At 41.6% G+C, this 24,798-nt stretch overlaps 1 protein-coding gene across 3 annotated transcripts in view; it reads left to right on the top strand.

Annotated features, from left to right (window-relative positions):
• Nucleotides 1-23,777, top strand: part of LOC311269615 (vacuole membrane protein 1-like) — a 60,174-nt gene extending 36,397 nt beyond the window's left edge. For all 3 annotated transcript variants that reach the window (XM_084373849.1, XM_084373850.1, XM_084373851.1), the window contains 4 exons: nt 240-356; nt 3,841-3,902; nt 19,606-19,708; nt 20,889-23,777. In XM_084373849.1, coding sequence (XP_084229975.1) covers nt 240-356; nt 3,841-3,902; nt 19,606-19,708; nt 20,889-21,032 — 426 coding nt within the window. In that variant the 3' untranslated portion in view covers nt 21,033-23,777. The remainder of the gene's footprint in view (nt 1-239; nt 357-3,840; nt 3,903-19,605; nt 19,709-20,888) is intronic.
• The last annotated feature ends 1,021 nt before the right edge of the window (nt 23,778-24,798 follow it).

The raw sequence follows: 24,798 nt of genomic DNA, 5'->3' as shown, positions 1-24,798 counted from the left end.
AGAAAAAGTCAATCTTATGTAATGTACATTTGACACGTGTCAGATTATCTCATGGCACTATCAGTGACCTTGTGTAGGTGTACCTGTTGTGGTACATTTGCAGAGGGGAAAAAAATACTACATGTATTTTAATAATTGGTTATATTTTTTCACGTGTTTCTCTATATGATTAGTTTCATATTTCTCAAAGTGAATTTATACACTTTCAAGTCTGATCATCTCTATCCTTTTTCCCTTAGATTCCAAATCCCTTGTTTGACCTGGCAGGAATAACATGTGGACATTTTTTGGTCCCCTTCTGGACGTTTTTTGGTGCAACACTCATTGGGAAAGCAGTCATCAAAATGCACATTCAGGTGAGTTGCTGCAGTTTAAAAATGCATATGTATGTCAATAATGCCAAGGCTGATTTTTCTCCCCCAAAAAGTGCTCATGAAGTTTATACTTGTATACAGTAAAGCACACTTTCACAGCTCTGGACATACTCGTCTTTTATCTTTTCTTTTCTGCAGAGAAAAAAAGAAAAAAAGGATAGACTGTCTATTTTCTACAAAAAAAAAATCGTATTTGTGCCAAAGTTTAAGTTTTGCTTACATCTCTCATATTGTTTTAGTGTGTTAGTTCATGAGTCACACTAATGCACTGCTTCTCTGTACTGCACTCAGCTGGTAGCAAGGAGGCCATTTTGTGCAGCCAAAGTATGGGGAGTCAACCATTTTGTGATTGCAGCTGCAGCACCCCCAGTGCATTGTACAGTAGACCGGCCAGACTGCAGCAGATTGAAAACTTATAGGAAAATAAAAGATACATCCTAACTTTTGAAGAAGAAAGTACTGTTACGAGACTTGGCATCACAGACGTTTCTTCTAATCCGGGAAAATCCTCAATTTGCGTCCAGGAATTTGCAGTATGTCTGTGGGCTCCACTCTCTGTTTTCTAAGTAAACGTTGGAATTTGCTCATTGTGACACAGAGAGGAAGGGTTAAAAGCAAAGCATTTTTTCACTCTGCCTCATTCCTTATCATACGCAGAACGCAGCATTGTCCTGTACCAAACTGAGAAAAAAGGCAGGGGGGACCTAGTGAGCACGAGCTAATGCAGATAAACATTGTCTGTGGGAGGTGATGGAGAAAGAGAGAGGGAGAGATGGGGGGGGATTGGGAGGGAAGGAGAGGGGGTGGCATGCATGGCAGGCACACTCACACTGACAGTACCAGATTACATCCAGGGGTCCCGGGGGCCCCCATTGACAGGGGTGTGTCCCCGTCTCACGGAAAGAAAGACTTCACCCGGTTCTCCAGCATTTCTGGAGGCCCCAATCTCTCCTGTAGCTGCTTGGTTTAATTTTCCTCAAGCTTTGGGTTTTGCTTCTAATGCAAATGATTCAGTAGTTTCAGAAAACAAGAAGTATTTGAAGAGCAGGTGATGTTGTTCCGTATGGGCCAAGAGGGAACAAAAGGGGATTTTGAGGCTTGTGGGTGTGTGTGTTTGTGTGTGTGTGTGTGTGTGTGTGTGTGTGTGTGTGTGTGTGTGTGTGCTTCAAAGCATGTTTATGATCTGGGTTTGTACCTGAGCTTCAGGTGTGCTCTCGGCAGTCTCCAAGGAGAGGCTTTTTTTATTCTGTGCTGTTTCCACCTTTTGTGCTCATTAAGCCTTACATCTGAATGTCCACTGTTGAATGGTTAGTGACGCAGCAGGTCACTTGAGGATGAGGGGTGATGTCATGGAAATACACATGTCGGGCCCTTGAGATGGGTGATTTTGCTGAGGACAAAACAGTTGTGAGGTGTGGTAGTGAATGTAGACTTACATGTAGCAAAAGTGAAATGAGAGAATTATTATTGTTCCACCCTCTGACTTCTTTATCAGAATTTCTGCATTGTCAAAGTTGCAAAAACACGACAGTTAAACCCAGATGCTCTCACTTCCACATTACTGTCAGATCATTCAATTCTTCATAATGAATGTTCCTTTTATACCGAGAACTGGTGTAATGCTTCCTTCTTGTGTGTGTGTGACAAACTTGTTATGACTGGGATGTGTGTAGCCCTTATCAGCAGTATCAGTTAACTGAAATCAGCGAGTCAAGACCATGTCATCGTCAGTTTCCGAGCAGACACATTAAAGGCATCTTAGTCAGCTTTCCTTTGTCGGCCATCTTGCTGTCCCTTCCTCTCTTTGTGTGGGATGACAGATCAGGTGTCAGTGACTGTTTAGGAGATGCAGGTGCATAAATTCTCAATTCAAGTGCATAACTCCAAAATGTGTTACTGAAGTTGTAGGTAAAAAGCCATTAGGGGATTTACTCACTGTACCGCCTCATATTTATTTTCTGCGAGGCACAGAAATAGTACAACAAACAAATGACTGTCTTTTTTAATGTGGCAGATGTCAGTTATAAGTTGTGTTATTTTTGCAACATGGCCAACTTTAAGTCTTTGGTTAATTTTGTTTGACCTCCACTGAGGTCCTGAAGCTTAACACCCTCACAAAGTTAAAGAAAACCAAATAACAATATATGCATGACCTGGGTGATGTTACATAACGTTACAATGAACAATGTCACTAAGCACTGATCAAAGAGCACTGTCACATGAAATTAAAATTGTCATAGGGGCGTCCTGGTGCTGATGATCTTAGGTGATCTTAGCTGTGATCATGTTAAAATGACCTTCTAGGTGTTGTACTGACGAAGCTGTCACATTTATTTTTGTTCACTTACAGTGTCATTTATCTCACTCTGCATGTTTCCTATAGGTGTAGTTTATGATCTTTGACCACTTTTGGCTTCAGTTAGTTAAGATTTTTTTTTTTTTTTTTTTTTTTACATTTTCACATTGTACAACTAAATATTATGCTAATTGAAGCTACACATTTATATTGAGTGAAATATTCTAATCCAGGATCACATTTTATGGCTCCATCATTACATAAAATGGAAAATTTGAGATGCCTCATGTATCATTTTATACACTTTTCCCTGTAATTGGGCAGTATATATTTAGTATCGTTGGAAACCTTGGGATCTGGACTAGAATTTAAAATAAGGTTCTGTGGGTTTGAACAATCCTTTTCTGCACAACATGAGTTTGTAATGATGGACCCGCCAAAACGCTCTGTTGGGTTAAGCCTTTCTAATGTCATGTTCAAGGCAACCTAATGTTACTGGGTCAAACCACATTTTTAGTGGTAAAGAACGCATGTTTGTTTATAGGAATACTGTAACCTAACACAACTCAAAGGGCAAGTAAATTAACTTGAAGGTTCTGGTCAGTTATGGGGTGCCTGTTCCCGTCCTGCTCTGCAGGCGGACATGGAGCTGATAGGAGCCAGAATGGCTGCCAGTCGCCTCTCTGTCCATTCTGGCCCGGTGACTAAGCAGGAATCAGACAGGACAGGAGCCGGCCTCCAGACCCCCTTTGAAGCAGTGACACATCTCCTTTGATTCCTGTACTCGTCTATCCTTCCGTCCTTTACACACATACATACACACACACACACACACACACACACTCTTCTGATGACAGCCAGTGTGATATGCTGACCAAGTGTGCTGTATTGGTTGTGTGTCATAGAGCCCAGGCCTTTCATTTCTTGCCCTCCATGACAAAAGCTGCTTTTTGACCAAACCGCCTTAGTGGTGCAGGGATGGGCTCGGGCACAATGGGTAGGGTGTGTGTGTGTGTGTGTGTGTGTGTGTGTGTGTGTGTGTGTGTGAGGGGGAGTTAAGGAATTACTGATCAAACTATGATGAGCATACTGCCTTTTTCCTGCACCCTGACAGTGACCTCATGGTTCAGTAACTGACTCGCTCTTTCTGTGTGTTTCTTTGTCATACAGAAACTGTTTGTGATCGTCACCTTCAGCAGGCACATAGTGGAGCAGATGGTCTCCCTCATTGGGTGAGTAAGCCTCAACGGGTGTGTGTGTGTGTGTGTGAGTACTTGTGTGCGTGTGATGGCTCACCAAAAGTACCCCGTGGGGTGTGTAGCTATCACACATGAAAGAGTTAATGCAGAACTTGACGGTTGAGGGACCTTTTGGGTGGTCATGTGGCCTTCAGGTAATTTATGTCCCTTTGTGTGAAGTCTGCCTCCTCCTCTCTGTGACTCTGATGAAGGTCACAGTGTCAGAGGTGGCTTTGAATTAAACATGGTACTTTTGGGAGATGACTTGTTGCTCTATCCTGTTTGAAATGCTTTGTTCAGACCTTGAAACAGAGGTTTTGTCACATTTTGTTCCCCTTTTGGCTCCTCACTCTGCTGTAATAGCCTACATGGTGATTAATGGCTTGGATTTTTCCACTGGATGACTATGGGCATGAACATGTTCTGGCTGCTTCACAGGACAGGATGAACTCCTGTCTATCAGAGAAACCTCCTCTCTGCTTTATCTCTCATGATGCACTTCGTAGCCCTTTTAGCCAATCGGTTATTACCTACCTGATCTTATACGGAGCACAAGCCAAGAGATTGTCTTGAGTGTCTAGAGCTGGATCGCCATGATCCAAACTCTTATCTTTTTGATAAAATAAGGCCGTTCAGGTGTCTGATCTCTCAGGCAGGAAGTGATCATGTTTATTAGCCTGGAACATCTTGGAAGGAGAGAAAAGAAATTAGTTCCAGTGAGAGGGTTTTCACAAAGGAAATTTATATGTGTCAGTATTTGTGTATGCCCAGCTGGAAACAACATCAGTGTAATGTTGAGTTTACCAGCGGCATTAAGTTATTTTGTAGGATTAAGAGACTGGTTTTATCATGAAGCTATTAGACTAGATTTGGTTTTGAAGACATTAAAACTTTTTAAATAAAAAATACACAACAAAATCACACCTATGCACATGCACAGCCTCTTTGCTTCTTTTTAATAGGGGCTAAATGTAATAGAAGTTGAAAGAGCCTTGGTGCTGATGGGTGCCATGATGGGTGTCCTTGTAGAGATGCCAGGGGCTGCAGCTGGAAACTGCCCTCAACACACCTGCTGGTGGGAGTGCCGTTTATTACACACACGTACACAGGGACACACACACATTCATATACTCATAAACACACACAGACACACACTTGCTGAAATCAGGCGATGAGATTGCATCAGCTTTCCTCCTTGCCATGTTGTCTTTTTGCACATGAGCTTTCTAAAATGAATTATAGAAGACTTTGGTCAGGCACTGCTTTTAAAGACGCTTTTATTGCTCTTTTCTCTGCATTTGTATTTTTTATTTTTATAGACAATACTTTAATTCTGTTTAAATGCCACAACATAACTTTCTTGCAATGGAGGTGTGATCAATGAAACTTTGATAGCACAAGCTTAACAAGAAATTTAAAAAAGTTGCAAACTTTTTTTTATACTGTGTGTGTGTGTGTGTGCGTGCTTGCGTGGGTGTGTGTGTGTGTGTGTGTGTGTAGGCTTGTGAAAGACCTGTCCCCTCTGTCAGTCACTGTTCATTGAGCTGCAGACTCAGAGCGACAGATGATTGGTTATTGACAGGTTTCAGTCTGACTCATGGCCCGCTTCTTCTCTAAAGGAAGTTTCCCTCTTTACAACTCGTCAACCGTCAGCTTCCTTCCTCACTGAGGCCCTTTCCACCTTCACCTCTGATCCTCTGTGCTGCTCTCACTCTCACTCTCAATCACACGTCACCTTATGAATGGGTGACAGCCTTTCAATTTGAAGCCTTCAGGCAGCGACAGACCACAATGTCAGTGTTAACTGTGCAGGTGCTTGAAAATGAATTTGCACGTTTAACGCCCGTTTAAATGCAGGCACCTTCTGATGCCCCCACCCACTATGCACATGCACAGTTGCATATGCATGCGCACACACAAAAGATTTTGTGCAGGCACATACACACAAATACAAACATACACACTCAAATGTTTGTCCTCTGTGTGCCCTCTTTCTCAGAAGTTAGTTGCACTAAACGTCGACGTCTTGTTTGTTTTTTATCTCAGCTCAGACACAGGACTTTTCCAAATTTCTTCAGTGTAGCAAAATCAGTAAAACAACAGATTAACCGTTTTTATTTTTTATTAATTTAATTGAATGTATGGAAACTATTTTCTGTGAAATTCTTACCTCTTGGTGTTGCATGGATACATTCCTAAAATAATGATTTTAAGCCATGCCTGCAAAAGATGTGTGATGAGTGTTTTGGAAATGTTCACACCAAAGATTAATTTGTTGTTTGTTGTGTTTGATTTTCCCACGTGAAATGTTATAAACATGTGGAGCCTTTACTGTCTTTTTAAGTTGTGTCTGATTCTATAATAAGACTCACTTTGAAGTAAATGTCTTTGCTTGATGAATAGATAAAGACTCAAATTGTATCTTGATTGTAGAATTTGGATATGTTGGCTCAGTTTGTTTTTGTTTTTGTTGTTGTTGCTCGGCTCTGGATTTGGTCTCTGTGACTGGGATAGTATTTGTCTTTGTGGGTGACTGAAGTGACCGTTGGACTTTGGCCATGGTGATTTCATTCTCACATGACATAATACGATACTACACAATTAATTTCCTGCTCTTTGCCTGTCAGGTGAGCTAGTTAGCACACACACAGAGGACGCAGAAGTCAGAGAGTGTAATACCCTACAGAACATGCTGAATATTATATATATATTTATATATATATATGCTGAATAATATATATATACACACATACAATATATAAATCACCTAAAAATAACTGAAAATGTACAAAACACCAAGTTGTTTTCATTGACGTACTGTTTTCTTGTTTTCAGTTAGTAAGTAGTTCTCTTAGTTTTAAGTTATTATCATTATTAATTGAAATGTATAATTATTTTATTTAATTTATCAGCTTCCTTATAAATTATCCTCCTGTGTGTGTGTGTGTGCATGTGTGTGTGGGAGTGTGTGTGTGTGTGTGTGTGTGTGTGTGTGTGTGTGTGTGTGTGTGTGATTAATGCTTTTATAAGTAATATTCCTGTAATCATGACAAATAATTTTTTTTTCTCGTTCAGCCAACAGGGAGTGTCCAAATAAAAGTTTCATTAAGAAAATATTGTGTATTGCGACACCGTGGCACATAGTTGTGTGGTAATCAGAAATGTGTATCATGTCACAGTCATATAATGTCTTACTCACATAATAGTAAGAATATGACCTGATATCCAAACTGGTGCTTTTTAAAAAAAATAAATATTTCTAAAAGTTTTCACTCAATCAGCAGTTTAAATCAGTTTACTAGTTTTTTCTGAATGACAAACGGAAAACAGTTTGTTACAGAAATTCAGTCTCAAAAGAGAGGTTTGGATCCAAGGCTTAAACGTCATTAGGCTCTAAAACTGTCAACAGCCATTTTCATCACCTCTGTTAACAAAAATGACCACTCCAGATTTTTTTTTTGTTTTTATTATTAGCTGGAAATAAAATGTAGAGAATATGCAAAGGACCTCTTTTAGAACAAGTTGAACATAAGTGACTTAAAATTTCCATCATACATTTATGACTGTCTGATGTTCCTTTTGAGAGCTAGACCCAAGAAAAAAAAACAGTTTGGTGGAAAAAGAACTTCTGTCCTTTGACAGCTGTTCAATCAAGTGAAGTGTTCTTCCTTTTTCGACTGTTTTTCCAATTACTGTCTGTTTGGGACAAAAAAAAAATGGGTGTCCGACATTTCAAACGTGATGTATTACTTCTTCATGTGTTTTGTGGAAACAGATTCTTATACCTCTGGCAGATGGGTTTCACTCTTGTTTTCCTGCCATGCAAAGCATTTAAGGTTAAATCTATAACCTTCTGTCAGCAGGATAATAATAAAGATAGTTCTGCTTTGAAGCCCGTAAGTCACAATAAAACCTTCCTTAGATTCCTTTTGGGCTGATAACAAGATCTGATAACCAGGTCAGATGGAGCTGTGTCTGATCAGACTTGTTAGGTTTCTTATGTCCTGTGACTAATGTACAGATGTCTCCTCTTCAAGACCAGCCGTGCGTGTACAGTCATTGTTTAAGTTGGGAGAAAATTCTGCAAACTCACGCTGAGCTGGGCTTTGATCAAGATCTGAAGCGGTTGTATGTCAAAAAGTTTCATGCTGTTATTTATTTAAAATTGTTCATTTTGCAGTTTTTCACCTCTTGTGAAACCTGCACAGGCTTCCCATCTTTTTGACAAGACTGAGAACCCTGAGAAAAACCCTAAAAAATATTGGATACTTACTTATGACCAGTGTCCTGTGTTATCCTACTACATGTGCATTTTATACACTTGAATTTGTAAAATTCAAGTCAATAACCCTAGAAAGACTTCAGAGAACAAAGCAGCCCCTGCTGCTATGCTCCATATAACTTCAGGGCAACAGATTCATCTTTTTCTGTGCCCAATCCTCCCTGTCCTCCCCTCTCTTATCTCAGCTGGGGCTTCATCAGCCACTGAGGCTGAGATATACAGCAGGAAAAGCTCCAAATCACCCACTGCATGCGGTAATGGAACAGGGAGCTTTCCTGTGTTTGACATGCTGTCTGGACCCCCAGTCTCCTCGTTTGATCAGTTGTGAGTCGCTAACTCTGATTTGTGACACTTTCTCAGCAGCTTAATGTGGTGATGTATGAAGAGGAAAAATAGAAGTCTTCTCTGATTTTGAGAGCAGCCGTAGTGATGAGGCCTGTTTGGAGGCTTTGGTGCCAAAGTGCTGGTGATTCACCATCTGCAGGAATCTGGTGTGTTTACACTTTGTCAGTGGTGACTGTGATAGGACTGGGTTTAGTTTCTCTAAAGATCTGGGAAGGGACAATAGGTTATGGTGCTAGTTATGTTTGTGAGAGTTTGAAAGTGAGAAGACAGAAAATGAGACAACAAGAGAGACACCATTGCAGTTTCATCTGCACTGGTTCTTTAAATGAGAGTAATCCTGATAGTAATCAGTAATCCATCATTTTGATTGAGTTGGCCACTCTCCGTGTCTTGTATTGAGCTTGACAAATCCTTCAGACTCATGTGTCAAGAGAGGTACTATCATTGTCAGGCTCTTGGGGAGAAAGCTATTGAGGTGCAGAGAGGAAGAGTCGAGACCTGAAAAGGTTTTCCAGTAGAAACCGGTGTGCTGGGGCCACGGGGGGAACCCGGCATGTCTCTATGAGAATGCATGCATTTCCATGTGAGTCCATCTCTGAGGCGGGAGTCCATTACCAGGACAATGGGCCTGCAGATGGCTGTTCCTGCCACACAAGGCCATCGGCATTAGAGGAGCACCACAGGCGGGCAGCCCTGCTCGGAGGGAGGCCGGGGGAGAGTCACAGGTCAGGGAAGGGCAGCCGGGGGTTGTATGAGCTGCTCACTGGATCCTACTGGAACTTTCCAAATCACAATCAGCTTTTTAATTCTTTTATAATGACTGTAAAGATAGAGGCAACATGTTATACCTTACACATCTAACGTGGAGTAGGCATAAATCAGTTAACAGAGTTGAATTGCTGCTCAGACTTTCTAATTACTGTCTGAATTTACAGTTTGATCTGGACTCTTTCTGTACTTTGATTTTGTGTGTGTGAGGGGAGTTTCTACTAAAAAGGCTAACTTCAGAAGATACCCAGTGGTTTTTCTAAATTAGCCTAAAATAAACTTCTGAAAACATTTTTGCACAGAACGAAGACTGTGGATTTAGTGCCTCATCACTGACTTATAGTGAAAGAGCATTTTGAGTGGGACAGCAAGTAAAACCTGTTTCAAAGTTCATACGGTGCCTGGTTATCATTTTAAGATAGACCTGAAAATTGTGAACCTATTGTTCTATGTAAATCATTAACTAGGTCCCCATGGGTACTTCAAAACCCTTGAAAGGTAGTAAATTTGAAGGGGAGAAAATCATCACTTTTTTGTTGTCGTTGTTGTTGTTGTTTTACAACAAGACATACATAGACTTGGATCATTAAAAGTGCTTGAATTTTAAGATTTTGTGCAAGAAGAGAAATTGAAATTATTTTGATATTTTTTTCCATTAAACTTTATTTAATAGGCTGTCTGCATGTGTATCTCCCACAGTTGGGCCATTGTTTCAAGCTATTCAACTCATTAATATGCTTGTATCACTCAATTTACACAAAATATTTTTTGCTGTGCTGTGTTAGAGAAGGCAAAGTCTGCCATCACTGTAACACAACAGCACTGTTTAGAAGTGTTCACACATACAAATTGTTGTCTGTGAGCTTTTGTACAGCCTGGTAGTTGCCATAATAGAAACCCTCAGTGTTAAAACAGATCCGACTCTCAAGCTTTGCTGTGCTGAGTCATTTAATTTGAGGGAATTTGGTCTGAAAAGTCCTTGAAAAGTCATTGAATTAGATATTTGAGAAGAAATTGGATCCCTGCATTTTCTTTTTTATGTTCCTATTTCCTGCTAGCCTGGAGGTCACCACACTTTATTCTAACAATCAAGCAACTAAAGGAAAGTTGGGTTACTGGAGAAATGACATTTCTGAGAACCATGCAAATCAACCTTTTCTGGGTTTTCACAGTAGTTCAGTTATTTGTATGCATGTAAAAGTCCCGCAGAAACAGGAGAAAAGTCTGCTACTGCCTGTTTCCACTGAATTTCACCCATCTTGAGCACACCCCCCTCATTCATATAGAAACTGGTTTCATACTGAATGTGAGGTTGTCTGGGTTTAAGGTAACTGTAGCGTGGTCTTTTAAGACCGTCACCCATAGCAGGCAGCATTTTTTTTATGTTCTCTATTTCCAGCACATACATCCGTCTGAAGTGCAACAAATTTACGCACAGAATCTCTTGATCAATCTATATCTTTTTGTGTCATAAATATACAGGACAAGTGAACTGTAGTCTGTGCTAAAGGTAAAGTTATTTTACATGTGGTGATGTATTTCACCTTAGCAGACAGAGACTGTTGCCTATCTTTTTGTTGAAGATAGTTAGCTGATGAAAAATCCAACTTGTCTGTATTTCTTTAGCTGTTTACATCTCTGTGACGTCACTGATCCTATAAATACCCCTCTTTGAACCATATGAGCAAAGCCTTCCCGTGAACCCAATCTGCCAGAAGAGAGTGTTTTCGATCCTGTTAGTCACCAGTTGCTCTGGTCACCTGAGAAGCGTCCTGACAAAGATGGCATTGATCAGTCCTCTCCTCCACAGTCTGATGCCTCACTCAGGACGACGGGATCCGAGGCAAACAGGGCAAGACAGTGTGAGCAAGAGATGGAGCGGCAGGTAGCAGCTGACTCTCTTTTTATACAGCGTCGTTAAGTTTAATGTGAGGCCCTGCGGGGCGTCCATTTTCTCATCTCCCCCACTTCCATTCTGATTACCTTGGCCCACAAGCTCTGACAGAAATACAGAGGCAGTAACAGTCAGAGAGGGTTGACTTTGAGCCAGCACAGTCATTTAGAGAAAATATTCAATCGCTCAAGAAAACTTATTGTTCAGATCGTGTACTGAAGGCCTGTGTCTGGGGTTAATAGCACACTGAGGGACTCAGAAGGGGTATGCAAAGATCTGAATGTAATTGTAGCTTTGAAGTGTGTATGTGTCTGACAGACAAAGACACAAACAGAGGGAGAGGTCAGATGTGTCTTCCAGGTCTGGTGTCATAATATGTGCCTCTCGGGCACAGTGTATGTCCCAGGATTTCCTGCTTTATTCAGCCCTGATTCATTCGTTTGGCTCCCCATTCTCACACCCTGTGCCACACTACACATCAAATCATTCCAACATACAGTCAAAGCTATGACATTACTAACGTATTCATTCATCGGGATGGCAGCTGGCTTGTATGTTGTTTTAGGAAACAGTACACCATTGATTCATTTATAGAGCAGCTCATTTAACAGGGGGAACACAGCCTGACCTCGAGCTCTTAATCAGCATCAGCCACTGAAGTGTATTGTTTTGTAAATCTCATGAAGATCATAATGTGTGCTGTAATTTCACCAGTTGTCATGAGTGTGTGTGTCTGTGTCTCTGTTCTGTGAGAGGAGTCATCCCAGACAGACTGTGACTCAGAGGCCAGCCGGGCAGCCGTCCGGACCCCTCTCTCCTTCCCCACCCTGCCTCCACCACACCTCAGTCAAAACAGACATGTTGTCCCTCATCGGCCCAATTCACAACAGCAACAAGTTATGGAGAAGGAGCTGAGATTGTGAGGAGGGTTGCTTGCGATCATTCTTACTGTAAATATGCTCAGTGTCGTCCAGTCCTGGAGAATCCGTGAAAACCAGGCCAACCATAAATCTTAATTATGAGGAGGCTGCATTTTGTTTGTTTCATCCCAGACACATAAATCATTTTCTTATTATTTTATTTTGTCAAACCTCAAAGATTCACCACTGTGAACACAATTTATCACTTTGCAAATCTTAGGATTACACCGCTATGGGATCTTAAATCACATTCACACAATATAAATGTTTTATTGGGAAATAATGTTTTTTTTTTTTTTTTTTGCTAGATTTTCTACTTCTCTTCAGTGTTGTTCCAGCACATGAAGATATATTGTAGCATACAGTCGCACAGACATCAGGAACTTTCTCTTTTCTTCACTTGTTGGCTTTTAACCACAACGTCTACAGCATGTAAACTCAAATGCAAGCCAATATGTACGAGTGATCAGAATGTACATCAGATAACTATAATCACTTTTGGCAACCTTTTTCTTTGCTTTTTTCATGTAAACAACTCTGCCACAAAAACAGATTTAATTGGCCTTGCTGTCTGTCTTTATTGTGCAACAGTCACTTATACAGCAGCAAAGGCAGAACATACAGTTATGAAGTGGAAGATATACAGCATCTTGTGGCTTTTGACAGGTACATAGTAATGTATGTGGTTGTCTGAGCAGCATGTCACAGTGTATATGAACCACAAAGAACTCCATACAGTCCTACAGTGTGCTGTATGCTAAAAAAAATCCCACACATGCACTTTTGTGCTCACTGGCTACCCTGCTGTGTTGGATTAGCGACATACATCGCGTTTATGGGACAGTCGAGCTTCAAACAGTCTCAAGTTCTCATTTATTCCACGTGCCATTAATTTTCCACCCCGTGACCTCGTTTCTTTGGTGTGTTTCTGCCCTTCACATTTATTTAACATGTCGTAATGTGTTCATTTAACCCCTTATGTGTGTTTCACTTTTCATGGGTTTTTCTGACTTGCTGCAAGGTTTCCCATTTTTGATTAATAAAGTGTACATTGAAGTAAAAATACAGTAGGTGTGTTTGCCACCGGGTCATTAGGTCTTCCTTTAAAAAGAGGTAAAAGAGGAAACAATGTCACTATACATCCCATACAGTAGCCTCTCCTCCAAGCATGACATGACAGGATGGATAGAGACACTACCCTAAACATCTTCTTCTGTTCCTCCTCCTCCTCCTCTTCTATTTCCAGCCTGCCTGTTGCTGCCGCTCTACAAGTAGCAGTATGACTTGTCTGGATCCGTCTCCATTCACATCTGACTCATTGAACAACCCTTTCTCACCATAAGAAGGGTCCAGGCCTGGTTATCTGGTGACCCAGCAACTCCACACACCTCCACACTCAGACCAACAGGGTCTGTGTGGGCATGCCGACCTGAACCTGGGGGGGTCGTAGGGGTCGGAGAGCCGTTTTATGTGGCTGTCTGGGAAGTGAGAGGAATAATAGACTGCTATAATTGGTGCCCCCTGATTTCCTGGCAGCGCTGCCGGGTCCCAAGAGGATTGCATGTGTCCGAGCTTGTGTATATGTATGTGTGTGTGTGTGTGTGTGTGTGTGTGTGTGTGTGTGTGTGTGTGTGTGTGTGTGTGTGTGTGTGTGTGTGTCGGCTGACACATGGATGGCTGTGGAGCAGGGATGTGATAAACACACTGGGCAAGGGGGATCTCCGTTCAGGAGTGGGCTCCATGCTTTAGTGGTGAAGTCATTGGGAAAGAGCCCCGTTGAACTGGAGGAGGAACAGACACACACACACACAGGCAAACACACACACACAGATATTACCTTACAACATTTGCACGTGAGTCCAAATTTTCCTTACACACTCCTCATATCATAATTCCATTATTTAATTATTCCAGCACTTAATGAAATCAAAATGGAGCAGTAGTAATTTATCAAGCTGATAAAAAGAGAGCGTGTCGGTGTTTTGCACTGAGATGGCGCAGAGGTCCAAGTTTCAGTACCTCAGGTCAGAGTGCCGCCTAACCACAGTGTGCGTGTGCGTCTTGCGGTGTCGGTGCTGTTATGTTAGGTGTGAACTGTGGCCCTGTGGAGCATTGGGTAACACTAGTGATTGCCTAAGCCAGTTGTTGTGATGATGTTGTAACCAGTTGGACCTGGCCAGGGTTTGGCTGTCATGTGAGCCCTTGTTCTCTATCATTCCCCTGCCTCGGAAGTCAGGGCACGTGCATGTATGTGCGTGCCTGTGTGTGTGATCTTCTGTGTGTGTGTGTGTGCGTGCCGGAGTGCCATTGGAGGTGGCAGCAGCCTTCAGAAGGGGCAGACAGGTCAAAGGTCTCCTCTGACTCAAGGCCAGTGGAATTTAGTTTTCACCAAACGAACACAGGGCGCCTAAACACGCTCCACACTCCGTGCACAGCAGCAGGAAATGATAGTTCATTAAAAAATGAGATGCTGAGATGGCGTTTACAAATTAACCCTTCGCAGCAATAATCAAGCTGCAGGAAGTCGAGAGATGTGGGGTTTTCCCTCCATATCTCCTTTTTTTCCCCAAAGCTTATCTCCACCATATTTCTTTACTGAATATTGATCAAGTTAGCCTCTTTCCTTGGTTTCTTTTCTGACACTGTTTGGTACTGTTTTATTGCAAGTAAAGGTTATATGATGACAGGAGTGGAGGCCAGAATAGCCTTCAGTACAAAAATGCATATTTCCATTTCTCAGGACACCAGATATGTAGCTTTTGGCACCTGATTGTAATTTTAGTGTTACTTATTTGTAGCAGAGGATGCTGTTTTGTACCTGCAGCCCAGCAAAAAGCATTGTTCACCAAAACATACGTATACTGTATGTGCTAGCATTTCTTTTGTAGAAAAATTGGTGACTCTTCTTAAGAATTATCTGTCTTACACCTTTGTGTAGTGTGAGGGTGTCCTCTCTATAGTTCACAGGTGTTATTTTTTCTCTTCTATTCTGGATTCTTTAGAAGACGGAGGTGATGAGTCTTTTTGTGTTGAAGAAGGAGAGCAGGAGAGGTCACAGAACTCACAAAATATCAGCATCTTCAATAACCCCTTACCTTTAATATTTAGAATTATATTGTCTTAATTATTTAAAATAATTTGTTTTTTGTACAAATAAATCAAATATTAATACTTAATTTTCATTACGTTTGTGTCTGTGTGTGTGTGTGTGTGTGTGTGTGTGTGTGTGTGTGTGTATCTGTGTCTGTGTGTGTGTGTGTGTGTGTGTGTGTGTGGTGATGGCAACTAATCAGTTACAAACACAGAACAGAATCTGTTTAAATACTACACTAAGATTGATTTTGATCCAGAAGTCCACTAACTGGCAGCTCTGTTGATTTTCACTAAACACACGGATGCAAATTGTCAAACAGTTTCTTGTTCGTATGTTTATGTGTCACGGTTGTACCAGATGACCGCACTGAGAATGATTTGGAAAAATGAAAAAAGGTTCAATGACATCGTATGACAGTGGTGCTGCTGTGGTTTCTCTTGTGTCTCTTGCTGTTCATGTCCAGAAATATTGATCAAACTGTGTTGGTCCACTTTAAATTTATTATTGGATTTAGTGGTAATCCCCTTCTCAAAACACACTAATTTTGCAGACTTGAATGGCACAGACTTGCACAAAGGCAGTGTGTATGGATCATAGAGATCAGTTTTCTGTCTGCTTTCTGTTTTATTTGCAGTCATCATATATTCATACAGTTGTATAACTGCATCAACAAAAATCTAAACTCAACTAAGCTCCACTTCACACATGACACCTACAGTGTGGTCAGTCATATTAAACATTTTTAACATATAACTGCCTTTAGATCTCTTAGCTACAACTTTGTGTTTTATGTATAATCCCCTTAGCTTCTATTGTCCATTCCATCTGATAAATTAAATATAGACGTGTCCTTGTCGCATCTACTAAATCTCTGAGAGATTTACTTTTCATAATATTTTCATGTTTCCCTTTTTCTTCTGAGTTTATTATTAATGTAGAGACTAAATGTAAATCTTTTGATGGAGCTTCGATCATTTGCACTTTATATATCTAGAAGCCAACATAATAACTATTTGATGTATGACTAAGAAATGACTTATCACACATACTTCTTATGTTTTAGAGTATGTGCAGGTATATAACATACATCTATAGTGTTGATAATTAGCCACAAACGTTTACAGGGAATCATTTTTATAACCCAAGTAAATGAAGCATCTTATGCTTTTTGCACAACTGCTGGAAGTAATTCAATTAACTCGAGAACAACTGTTATAAAGTTTGATAGGATCCACACACATTCAGGCTTCTGTGGTTGTAAAACCCCCTACATTTTAAGACTTTTATTATTCTTTATTATTATTCTTTTTAACCATCTCATATTTTTTCTCTAAAGGAGAAGAAAGGGAGAGGAGTCACATTTTATAGATCTGTTTGGATTAACCGCCTTGTCTTTTATACTTGGCTATAAATTTGCTATACCCGTTTATATTTTTGAACACTGACACACATAAAGGATTATAATATGAAATACATAGAAGAATTGCTCTTTTGAAGTAATTTACAACATTAATTCATCTGAAAATCCATAGTCAGTTTCGGTCCTTTACTGCCACATTAAACGAGAAAACTTTTTAAGATAAAAACTAAAAATGTATTGTAATTTTAGGCACATTGATGTGACAGCTGTTTCAGCTTATTAATTTAAATCTATGAGCTTTATTTTCGTCATGAATAGTTCTGCTATTCATAGTTTTAATTAAGAAGTAAATTACTAGAACCAACATGCATGCCCTTCTACAAGAATACTTAAGTATTTTTCAACCAGTTGATACTGGCCATAAATTGAGATTTGAACAGTTTTTAACAGAGATGAGCTTTTTGTAGTTAATACAGAAATTTGTCAAGAGCTTTTGGAGTGTAAAAATCTAATTTTAAAAAAACCTCCTGCTTTTGAAAAACGTGCTTTAAAGTTTTTTTTCCAAACTGATTTATTTCCCCGTTTCTCAAGGCCACAGTGTTTCAGAGCCTCACAAAAAAGATACAAGTGAGGAGTTTTCTGTTACTCTCTCTGAAAGCACAGGAATGAACAAAGCAGGTATTGAAGTTTGTTCAGTAGGTGCTGAGTAAATTGTTCATGCTTAATGTTTGCCAAACTACATCTTATAGCTGTTATAAATTTCAGCTCCTTGTTATTCTCTCCCCTGCCTCGTCCCAACTTAGAAAGAACTATAAATACTCTTTTAAATTTCCAAACTTTTACTGAACATTAAAGTCAACTTTTACAGCAGTTAAAGTACTATATAAACAATACTATTCATCACATATAATGAATGCATGCACAAGTTACACAAATGTCTCATTTAAATCTAGTTACAAGAAGTTGATTTCATCTCAGATTAAGAAAGATAATCCTCTGAACCTTTTTCACAGAAATACAAAGCAGTTCAGTTCATACAAAGCAGTTCAGCTCAGGTACTCACGGATAAATTATGAACACACTTACAGCAGAAATTGTTAAATCCAACAATTTCACAACCCCTTCAGCAAAAAGTGAAAATATATTCCCAAAAAGCACAAAATCATGAGATTTTTAATTGAAAGAGCAGTAGCCAGTCCTGACTCTGAGGCATTAAAAGTGTGTTTTAGACTGCTAGCTTTGGGCTTCTTTGTTGGTGGATTTGCCCAGGCTCATGACTCAGTATTGCTCATCGTGTAGGAGATGATTCGCCCGCCATTTCTGAAAACTCTTTCTCTCGCTCTTTGTTCTTGCCTGTTTACTTTTATCTGCTGAACTAGTGGATTTTTACTGTGTTTTTCTTGTGCAAACTCATATTCAGCATTTCATCCAGGTTATATAATTTTTACATTGGTACATTTCTATGTTTGTAGATGTTAGGAATTTGTAGAATGGGGGATGGGAAAAGGAGAGGCTTTGTTTCCCTCCAAAAAAAAAAAAAAAAATCCCAACTTGATTTTTGATACCATGTCCTAACAATTTTCTATTGTGTAATCTAAAGCGTGATCCATCTGTTAGACTTCCTCTCTGCTTTATGCCCATTCACATGTAACATATCCATTACCTGGTATAAAGTTAATCATTACTGAAAGGCTTCCTTGTAAACTCAATCATTTAACACAACCTGTTTTCATTCTCACCATAACATAGGTGTGCGTACGTGTAACTGTGTGTGTGTGGAGGTGGGGAGAGACGGAAATGACTTGCCTCCTTCAGAGAAAGTTATCAGCTATAAACTCAACCGTATGTGACATGAGTGCCCACGCAAACCTGCCAGAAAATCTTTGATGTGTCTCCGAGCTTTGACGAGGACTCTACAATGTGAACAAAAGATGTATAAGTAGAACATAAGGAATGTTTTGAAACAATAGTTCAGGGGATGTAATTGACTGTGTAGAGCCACAAAAAAGAATAAGTGAAGGTCTTTAGTATGTATTTGTTTAGTGATTAATCACTAACTCCAACCTAGGGATGGGCCACTGATTCGCTATTCTAGGGCATTCTCTGCAGCCTCTCGCGTCTTTTTTTTTTCTTCTTTGAGTGTGTGTGTGTGAGAGAGGGAGGGGAGGGGAGGGGGGGTAGTAGTATGCTTGTAAAGGGTTTCCTAATATGGGCCGTCTTACAGGAGTGCCCTCCCCTCTGAAGCCATCCCCCCAGATCTCAGCCAGTGATGACACAGCTCGGGTACGACTCACTTCCTCATTAATTGGCTGAAACCAGTTCTTACAGGAACCGCCTGTGATAAATGTGAGAGTTCTGAGAAGTCATTCATTTCTCCTCGCTGCAGCGGCAGAGGAGGCACTGCAGGGGAGTTGAACGAGTTCACCGATGTGTGTGTGTGAGAGGGAGAGGAAGCCGAGTATGTGTGTGAGAGAGGGAGAGGAGAGCAGAGCGGGAGAATGTGAGTGACTACTGCTGCCGCGGCTGCTGTATGAGGACCAGCCAACTTTATTTCCATCTTTTCTTTCTTTTTGTTGATTTTTTTTTTTTTACTGTTTATTTTTGGTTTGTTTGTTTTTGAGCAGCTCTATTTTCTATAGCTGTGGTACAGTCCGTACCTTTTTTTCTGTGCGCCTGTGTTTGTGTGTGTGTGTTTGTGGGGATGAGCTGCGGAGGGATTGCACTCGTTGCTCTCTCCGTCTTTCTCTCTTCTCGGAGAGAGGAAGCAGGGGAGACCGACACTGTACAGGACATAGGACAGCATGCCTCCCTTTGTTGCTGCCCTTGGGCTGGTGAGTAACAATGATGTGACGTGATTTGTGCCCCCCCCCACCCCACCCCCACCCCACCCCCCCACTCTCTCTCCCTTTTTCTCTCTTCTTCCTTCCCTCCCTCTTTCCCTCCCTTCCTCCCTCCTCACCCCCCACCCCCCACCCCACCCCACCCCCCCACTCTCTCTCTCCCTCTCTCCCTCTCTCCTTGTTGGTTGAGGCAGAGCGGTTCCACTGCTGGGTGCGGCACTGCAGAAGCCCTTCAGGGAGTACTTGGAGGCCCAAAAGGCCAAGCTGCACCATCACACCGGAGAGGGGATCCCAACTGTAAGTACAGGGGCCTCAGCCCCCAGCTCACAGCCTCTATTCATTCACGTGTGCGCGCCAAGAAAAGAATGTGGCCCCCTTACTTTTGCCTCTTTCACTCCTTCTCCCTCCACTTTTTTTGTCCCTTTCTTCTCTTTATCTAAGCCGTCCTTTATAACTCTGACCCATTTTCTCTCCTGAACACAATTCTGTTTTTCTGTTTTCACCTCTTTACCTGCTTTCAATTAAAATTTTGAATCAGTTTCATATTTTTGAAACCTAATTTAATGTTTAGAATAGAGATGTTGATGTTGTAGATTTGACTCTAACCTGTAGTGATACAGTAGATTACAGAGGCTTGTTTGGGGCCAGAATGACAGAGTAGTTTAGCACTGCACTGGGCGGGCTGGAGGGGAGGGAGTAGAAAGAGGGGAGGAGGAGAGGGGCCAGTGTGGGGTCTGGCTCCACTCGCTGTATTGAACTGTACTACTGTAGCGCGGGGCGTGCTGACTCATGCTCCATCGTACCAATTGGGAGTGTGTGTGTGAGTGTGGTCACTCCCCTATGTGTCACACACGCACTTGCACTCGGTGCCCCGCCTGAACCCAGCACTGACTGTAGACCGGGGCGGGGGCCCCCCCCTTCGCCAGTGACAATCCATCAAAACCCCCCTGTCTAGAACAAAAAGAGCCAGTTGTAGCTGTAGCCTATTTCTCTTTCAAAGCTTTTTTACCTCCTCTCTATCTTTTACTCCCTCCTTTACTCTCTTACTCTAAGTGATTCATTGAAAACGATTTTTCTTTTTTATGCACTTACTAGGAAGGAGAAGAAAAAAAGGATAGAATGAGTTGCACAAGGACAGATTAAGGCATTTCTAGAACAATGTTCCTTTTTTCTTGTAACTTGAGCCTCCTGCAGTTACAGGAGAGAAGCGAGGCAATTTAACTTGGTGGAGGCAGGCTGCAGGCTGGGGTCAGTGGGGGCGTTAGGAGGGAGGATGGTGGGGGCTGCCGCGTGTTTTATTACCCCTGATCTCTATCTGTCCTGCACATGGAGCTGGATCCCCACCTAGCCTACAGCATCAGGAGCAGAGGGGAGAGCAGGGTGTGGGGTGAAGGGGTGGGTGAGGGGGGTGGCCTTCAGCTTACTGACCGAGCTCCTCTCCTCTCTCTCTCTTTGCTCTCTCTGTGGTTCCTGGCAGGAGGAGAGCTGGCTGTCGTGGCTCTTTGAGAAGGTTGTGGTCATCATGGTATGCTTCTTTGTCTGCTCCATTGTCAACTCCATGGCCCAGAGCTACGCCAAGCGCAAGCAGCAGGAGAAGTACTCGGAGGGCAAGACGGAGTGAAGGCCAGCTTACATCAACTTCTAAAGCTCCCACCACTCTTTTCCACATTTCTGGCTGATACCCCACCATTATCTGAAGCAAAATATCAGTCTCCATCTGGTTTCTCTCTTGTTATTGTAGCAACATGTTAATGTTGAACTCGGACTTCCATTGACTTGCTTTTGAAGGCTTTGCATTTGGTAGTGATTTCCACGGTTGTTCTGTGTAAGGTAGGTGCTAGTTGGGGTGCGTGTGAGTAAGCTGTTGTTAAGTGTCCATGTTGGTGCTTTTCCTGAGCACGTGAGAAGAAGCTGCTGGCAATAATTCTCCTCAGTGAGGCCTTAAGCTGCACTGTTTGTTCCACTAGAAGAACCTTAAGTTCTCATATGTCCATAGAGTCTCTTGAATTCACTTTATTTGAATAAGCTAAGATTATTACTTTTGATTATTTGGTGCGTGTTCTGTAAAACCAGCGTAAAGTAATCTGTTCAATAACCCATTTATTTATTATCTATATTTGCTGGTTTATTGATAAGATACATGTATTTATTACTACCGTAGAGTTGTTGTTCAGTATTGGCTTTGGTTAGATAAGACACGTCTGTAAATAATTGTGTCCACCTCAGCGCCATCTCATTTCTACATATTGTAGAAGTCAGTTGTAGTAGAGCTGTTAATGAATGTTTCATGCTGTTCGTGGTGCTTTAGATGACCACTTCTTCTGTGTGTGCAGTAAAGCTCATATTGGTACTTTTGGATGAGAAATGATAAATCGGCCATGAATCACCCTGCTGGTCCCTTTGTCTGCCCTTATTGTTCTGCTTCCAGGAAGAGAGCACATGAGTCAGCCCGGGGCTACTTTACCAGATGCAGCCATATATTGAATCAGATCTACGACTGTGTGTGCGCGTGCCTGTGTGTGAGACGGAGAGCTAGACGGAGATAGTAGGTTGCGTGGCTGCCACATTTGTTGCTCTCCCTTTTATCTTTTATGGATTAAAGCAGATTGTGCTCTGCTAATAGACTCGAGGTCTGCCTTAAGTCTTAATGCAGCAGATAGTAGCTGTTGCCTTTAACTTAGAGACAGTCTATGTCATGGTAAGTCTGTTTCTTTGTCCTTAATTGTCCACGGAGCTTTTTTTTTCATCCTGTTTTTTTTTTTTTTTTTTTTACTCCAGACGAGGACAGCAAGCTCGTGTTTGACATCACATAGGCAGCTCCTAAAGCAAATCTCTGCATTTCGTATGATCAGGTGTTCATTTTTGGTCTTTTTTCACTCTTTGGATAACGTCAGCTGGCTCTCGATACATGCAGTACCTTCTTTTTTTCGTAATTGCCAGTGAAATGTGCTATTTTCTTCTCCCTCTCTGTACCGCTGCTGTGCTACGCTGGACTGAGCACAGTGGGCGCTAGAGCAGGCACAAGCAGGAGGGGAGGGAAAAAAAGAACCCTCAAGCGCACAGTGAAAAGCGTCTGTGCCGTTACCTCAGCTGAACCTTCGAATGAACTCGTTGCACTGCCCCAGTCACGGAGCCAGGAGACGAATCACTCGAGTAGATTCAAAACAGAGGGGTACTGTTGAGCGGGCTGAACCCTGCGCTCTGCACCAGCTCTAGTCAGAACATTCACATCTCTTCTTTTCTCCCATCATGGTAAGTCGGATTAGGATTTTTTTTCTTTTTTTCTTTTTTTTCATTGTTGTCTCTGTACATGCGTATGTCTCAGGCATGTCCGTCACTCTCTCGGCCTGTCAGATAGCTTATCAGACTGGTGTTGGCTGTTAAGATTGCAAGGCGACAACAGTCTGTAGGCTGTCTGACATTTCGGGCTCTCTCATCTGACCAGCATCCTGTTTTGTCCTCTTTGTGTTATTGTCACTGTCTCAGTTAGCATCAGTTCCCATTTAGAGGTGTGTGCTGCGATGTCACTTCTCTTTATCCCAACCACTCGTGAGAACGTCAGAGACATGGTTCTATTGTTTATTTCCTCCACGCTGACGTCTGTGAGGGTTTTTATGTGGTTTTATGTGGGGAACTGTGTTTTCGCATGTTTGCAAATGCAGATGTAGTGATGTCAATAGTGTACTTCTGTATATGTGTATGAGTGCGTGTGTGTGAGTTGGCTCTGTCCTCCTGAATTTCCAGAGAATCCAGACAGTACACACCTTATTGCAACACATCACATTGTGACACCCATTCCTAGGTATGGTACACAGAGTGCTCACCCCTTCCCTTTTACACTTCCCTCTTCTCGTTTACTGAGTACTTTCTTCTGTTGCTCAATACGCTCTTTTTTTGTAGGAGGCTGCATTTTATTGGAACAACTCTCTTGAGGGGGTGTTTTTCTAAGGGCCACAAATTGGTAATTATACAAAGCTGAAAATCATTGCTTGACCAGTGGATGCTTTTGCCGCAAAGCCTCAGTTTTATTTTAGAGTCTTCTTTTTCTTTCTAAAAAAGAGCAAAAGGGTAAAACTTTTTCCTGGTCATAAAAGCAAAATCATTGGATAACACTGGAATGGCTCGCTGGCTTAGAGAGTGTTTTTCTTGGCAGTTTCAGGATGTCCTGTTCCATAAGGGAGCCCCCTTTTGGCATGCCTGTCTGAATGTGTGTGTGCATGTTTGTCTAGAAATTCTGTTTATATTTCTACGTGTAAGTGCCTGTATTACTTGTCTAATACATGTCTGTACCTGGGTTATTTTTAATGTGTACGCACTGTTTTGTTTTCCATCTGCTTCCACTATAAATAAAGTCTGTTGAAAAGAGGATCGGTGTTCTGTTCATTATGTGATAAGTCTTGACCACACTAGCCCGGTGTTGACCCTCAGGCCTCCAAAGAATCTCACATGTCAGCCGAGAAAGAGGGACAAGGAGGATACCGAGTCCATCACAACTCCGATTTCCCCGTCTAATGTTTCACATCCAAACATTTATCACATTACTGATTTGCTCGCTCCACCCTGACATCATCTCCATTTCAGATTCCAAGTTAAGCTTTTGCTATGAGTTGTGAATTATAGCTACACTTTGATCCTGTTCCTATACTTAAATCCAACACTCTTAGCATAAAACTGTATTTGTACTTGTAGTAATTAATATTTTGAATGTGAAACATTATTTGATGCGCAAAATTATTCTGCAATTTTAATAGAAAATGTATGTATGTTATTATAAATATTTACATTTTAATTATTATTTTAATGCTTAAATTCATACATGAATCAAATTCATACATATATCAAACATTATACACTACATACTATTGTTTCTATTGATTTTATGATATGATCTCAGATCAGTTCTCTGTGGTGATGAAGTGAAAACGAGAAAAGGGGAACCTGACATTGGTGCGTGCGAACGCCGTTGATCTCGTGTCCTGAGGTCAGACGTGTGACCTGCACTGAAGGACCCCTGTCGAGAACAGTGCTGTTCCCAGAGCAGCCACACCCTGAGCACCATGAAGATGACTATTTCCACCCACCTCACCCCACCCCACCCTACCCCGGGGCTCTGGGCTCAAAACCCAACATGCAAATCCTGCCTGTCCAAACAGGCAGGGGGACTGACATTCAAATAATGACACTGCTTTTGTCCTTCCTCTCTTTCTCTCTCTGATCTCTCCATATGCTGTACATATACTACAGTTGAATCTGGTCGAGTTTCTGGCACAGTGACCCTCCCACCCCCACACACACCACCTCCCTCAGTCTGTCTCTCACTCCCCAGTTTTTTCCCCTCCCTGTCAGCAGGCTAACCGCCGAGGGATGCTGAAATATCACTGACTTCA

The sequence above is a fragment of the Pagrus pagrus genome (assembly GCF_965226575.1).
Source record: "Pagrus pagrus genome assembly, chromosome: 14".
In the NCBI taxonomy this organism is placed as follows: domain Eukaryota; kingdom Metazoa; phylum Chordata; class Actinopteri; order Spariformes; family Sparidae; genus Pagrus; species Pagrus pagrus.
Note: the sequence above shows the minus strand (reverse complement) of the source record. Positions and strands in the feature narration are given on the sequence as shown.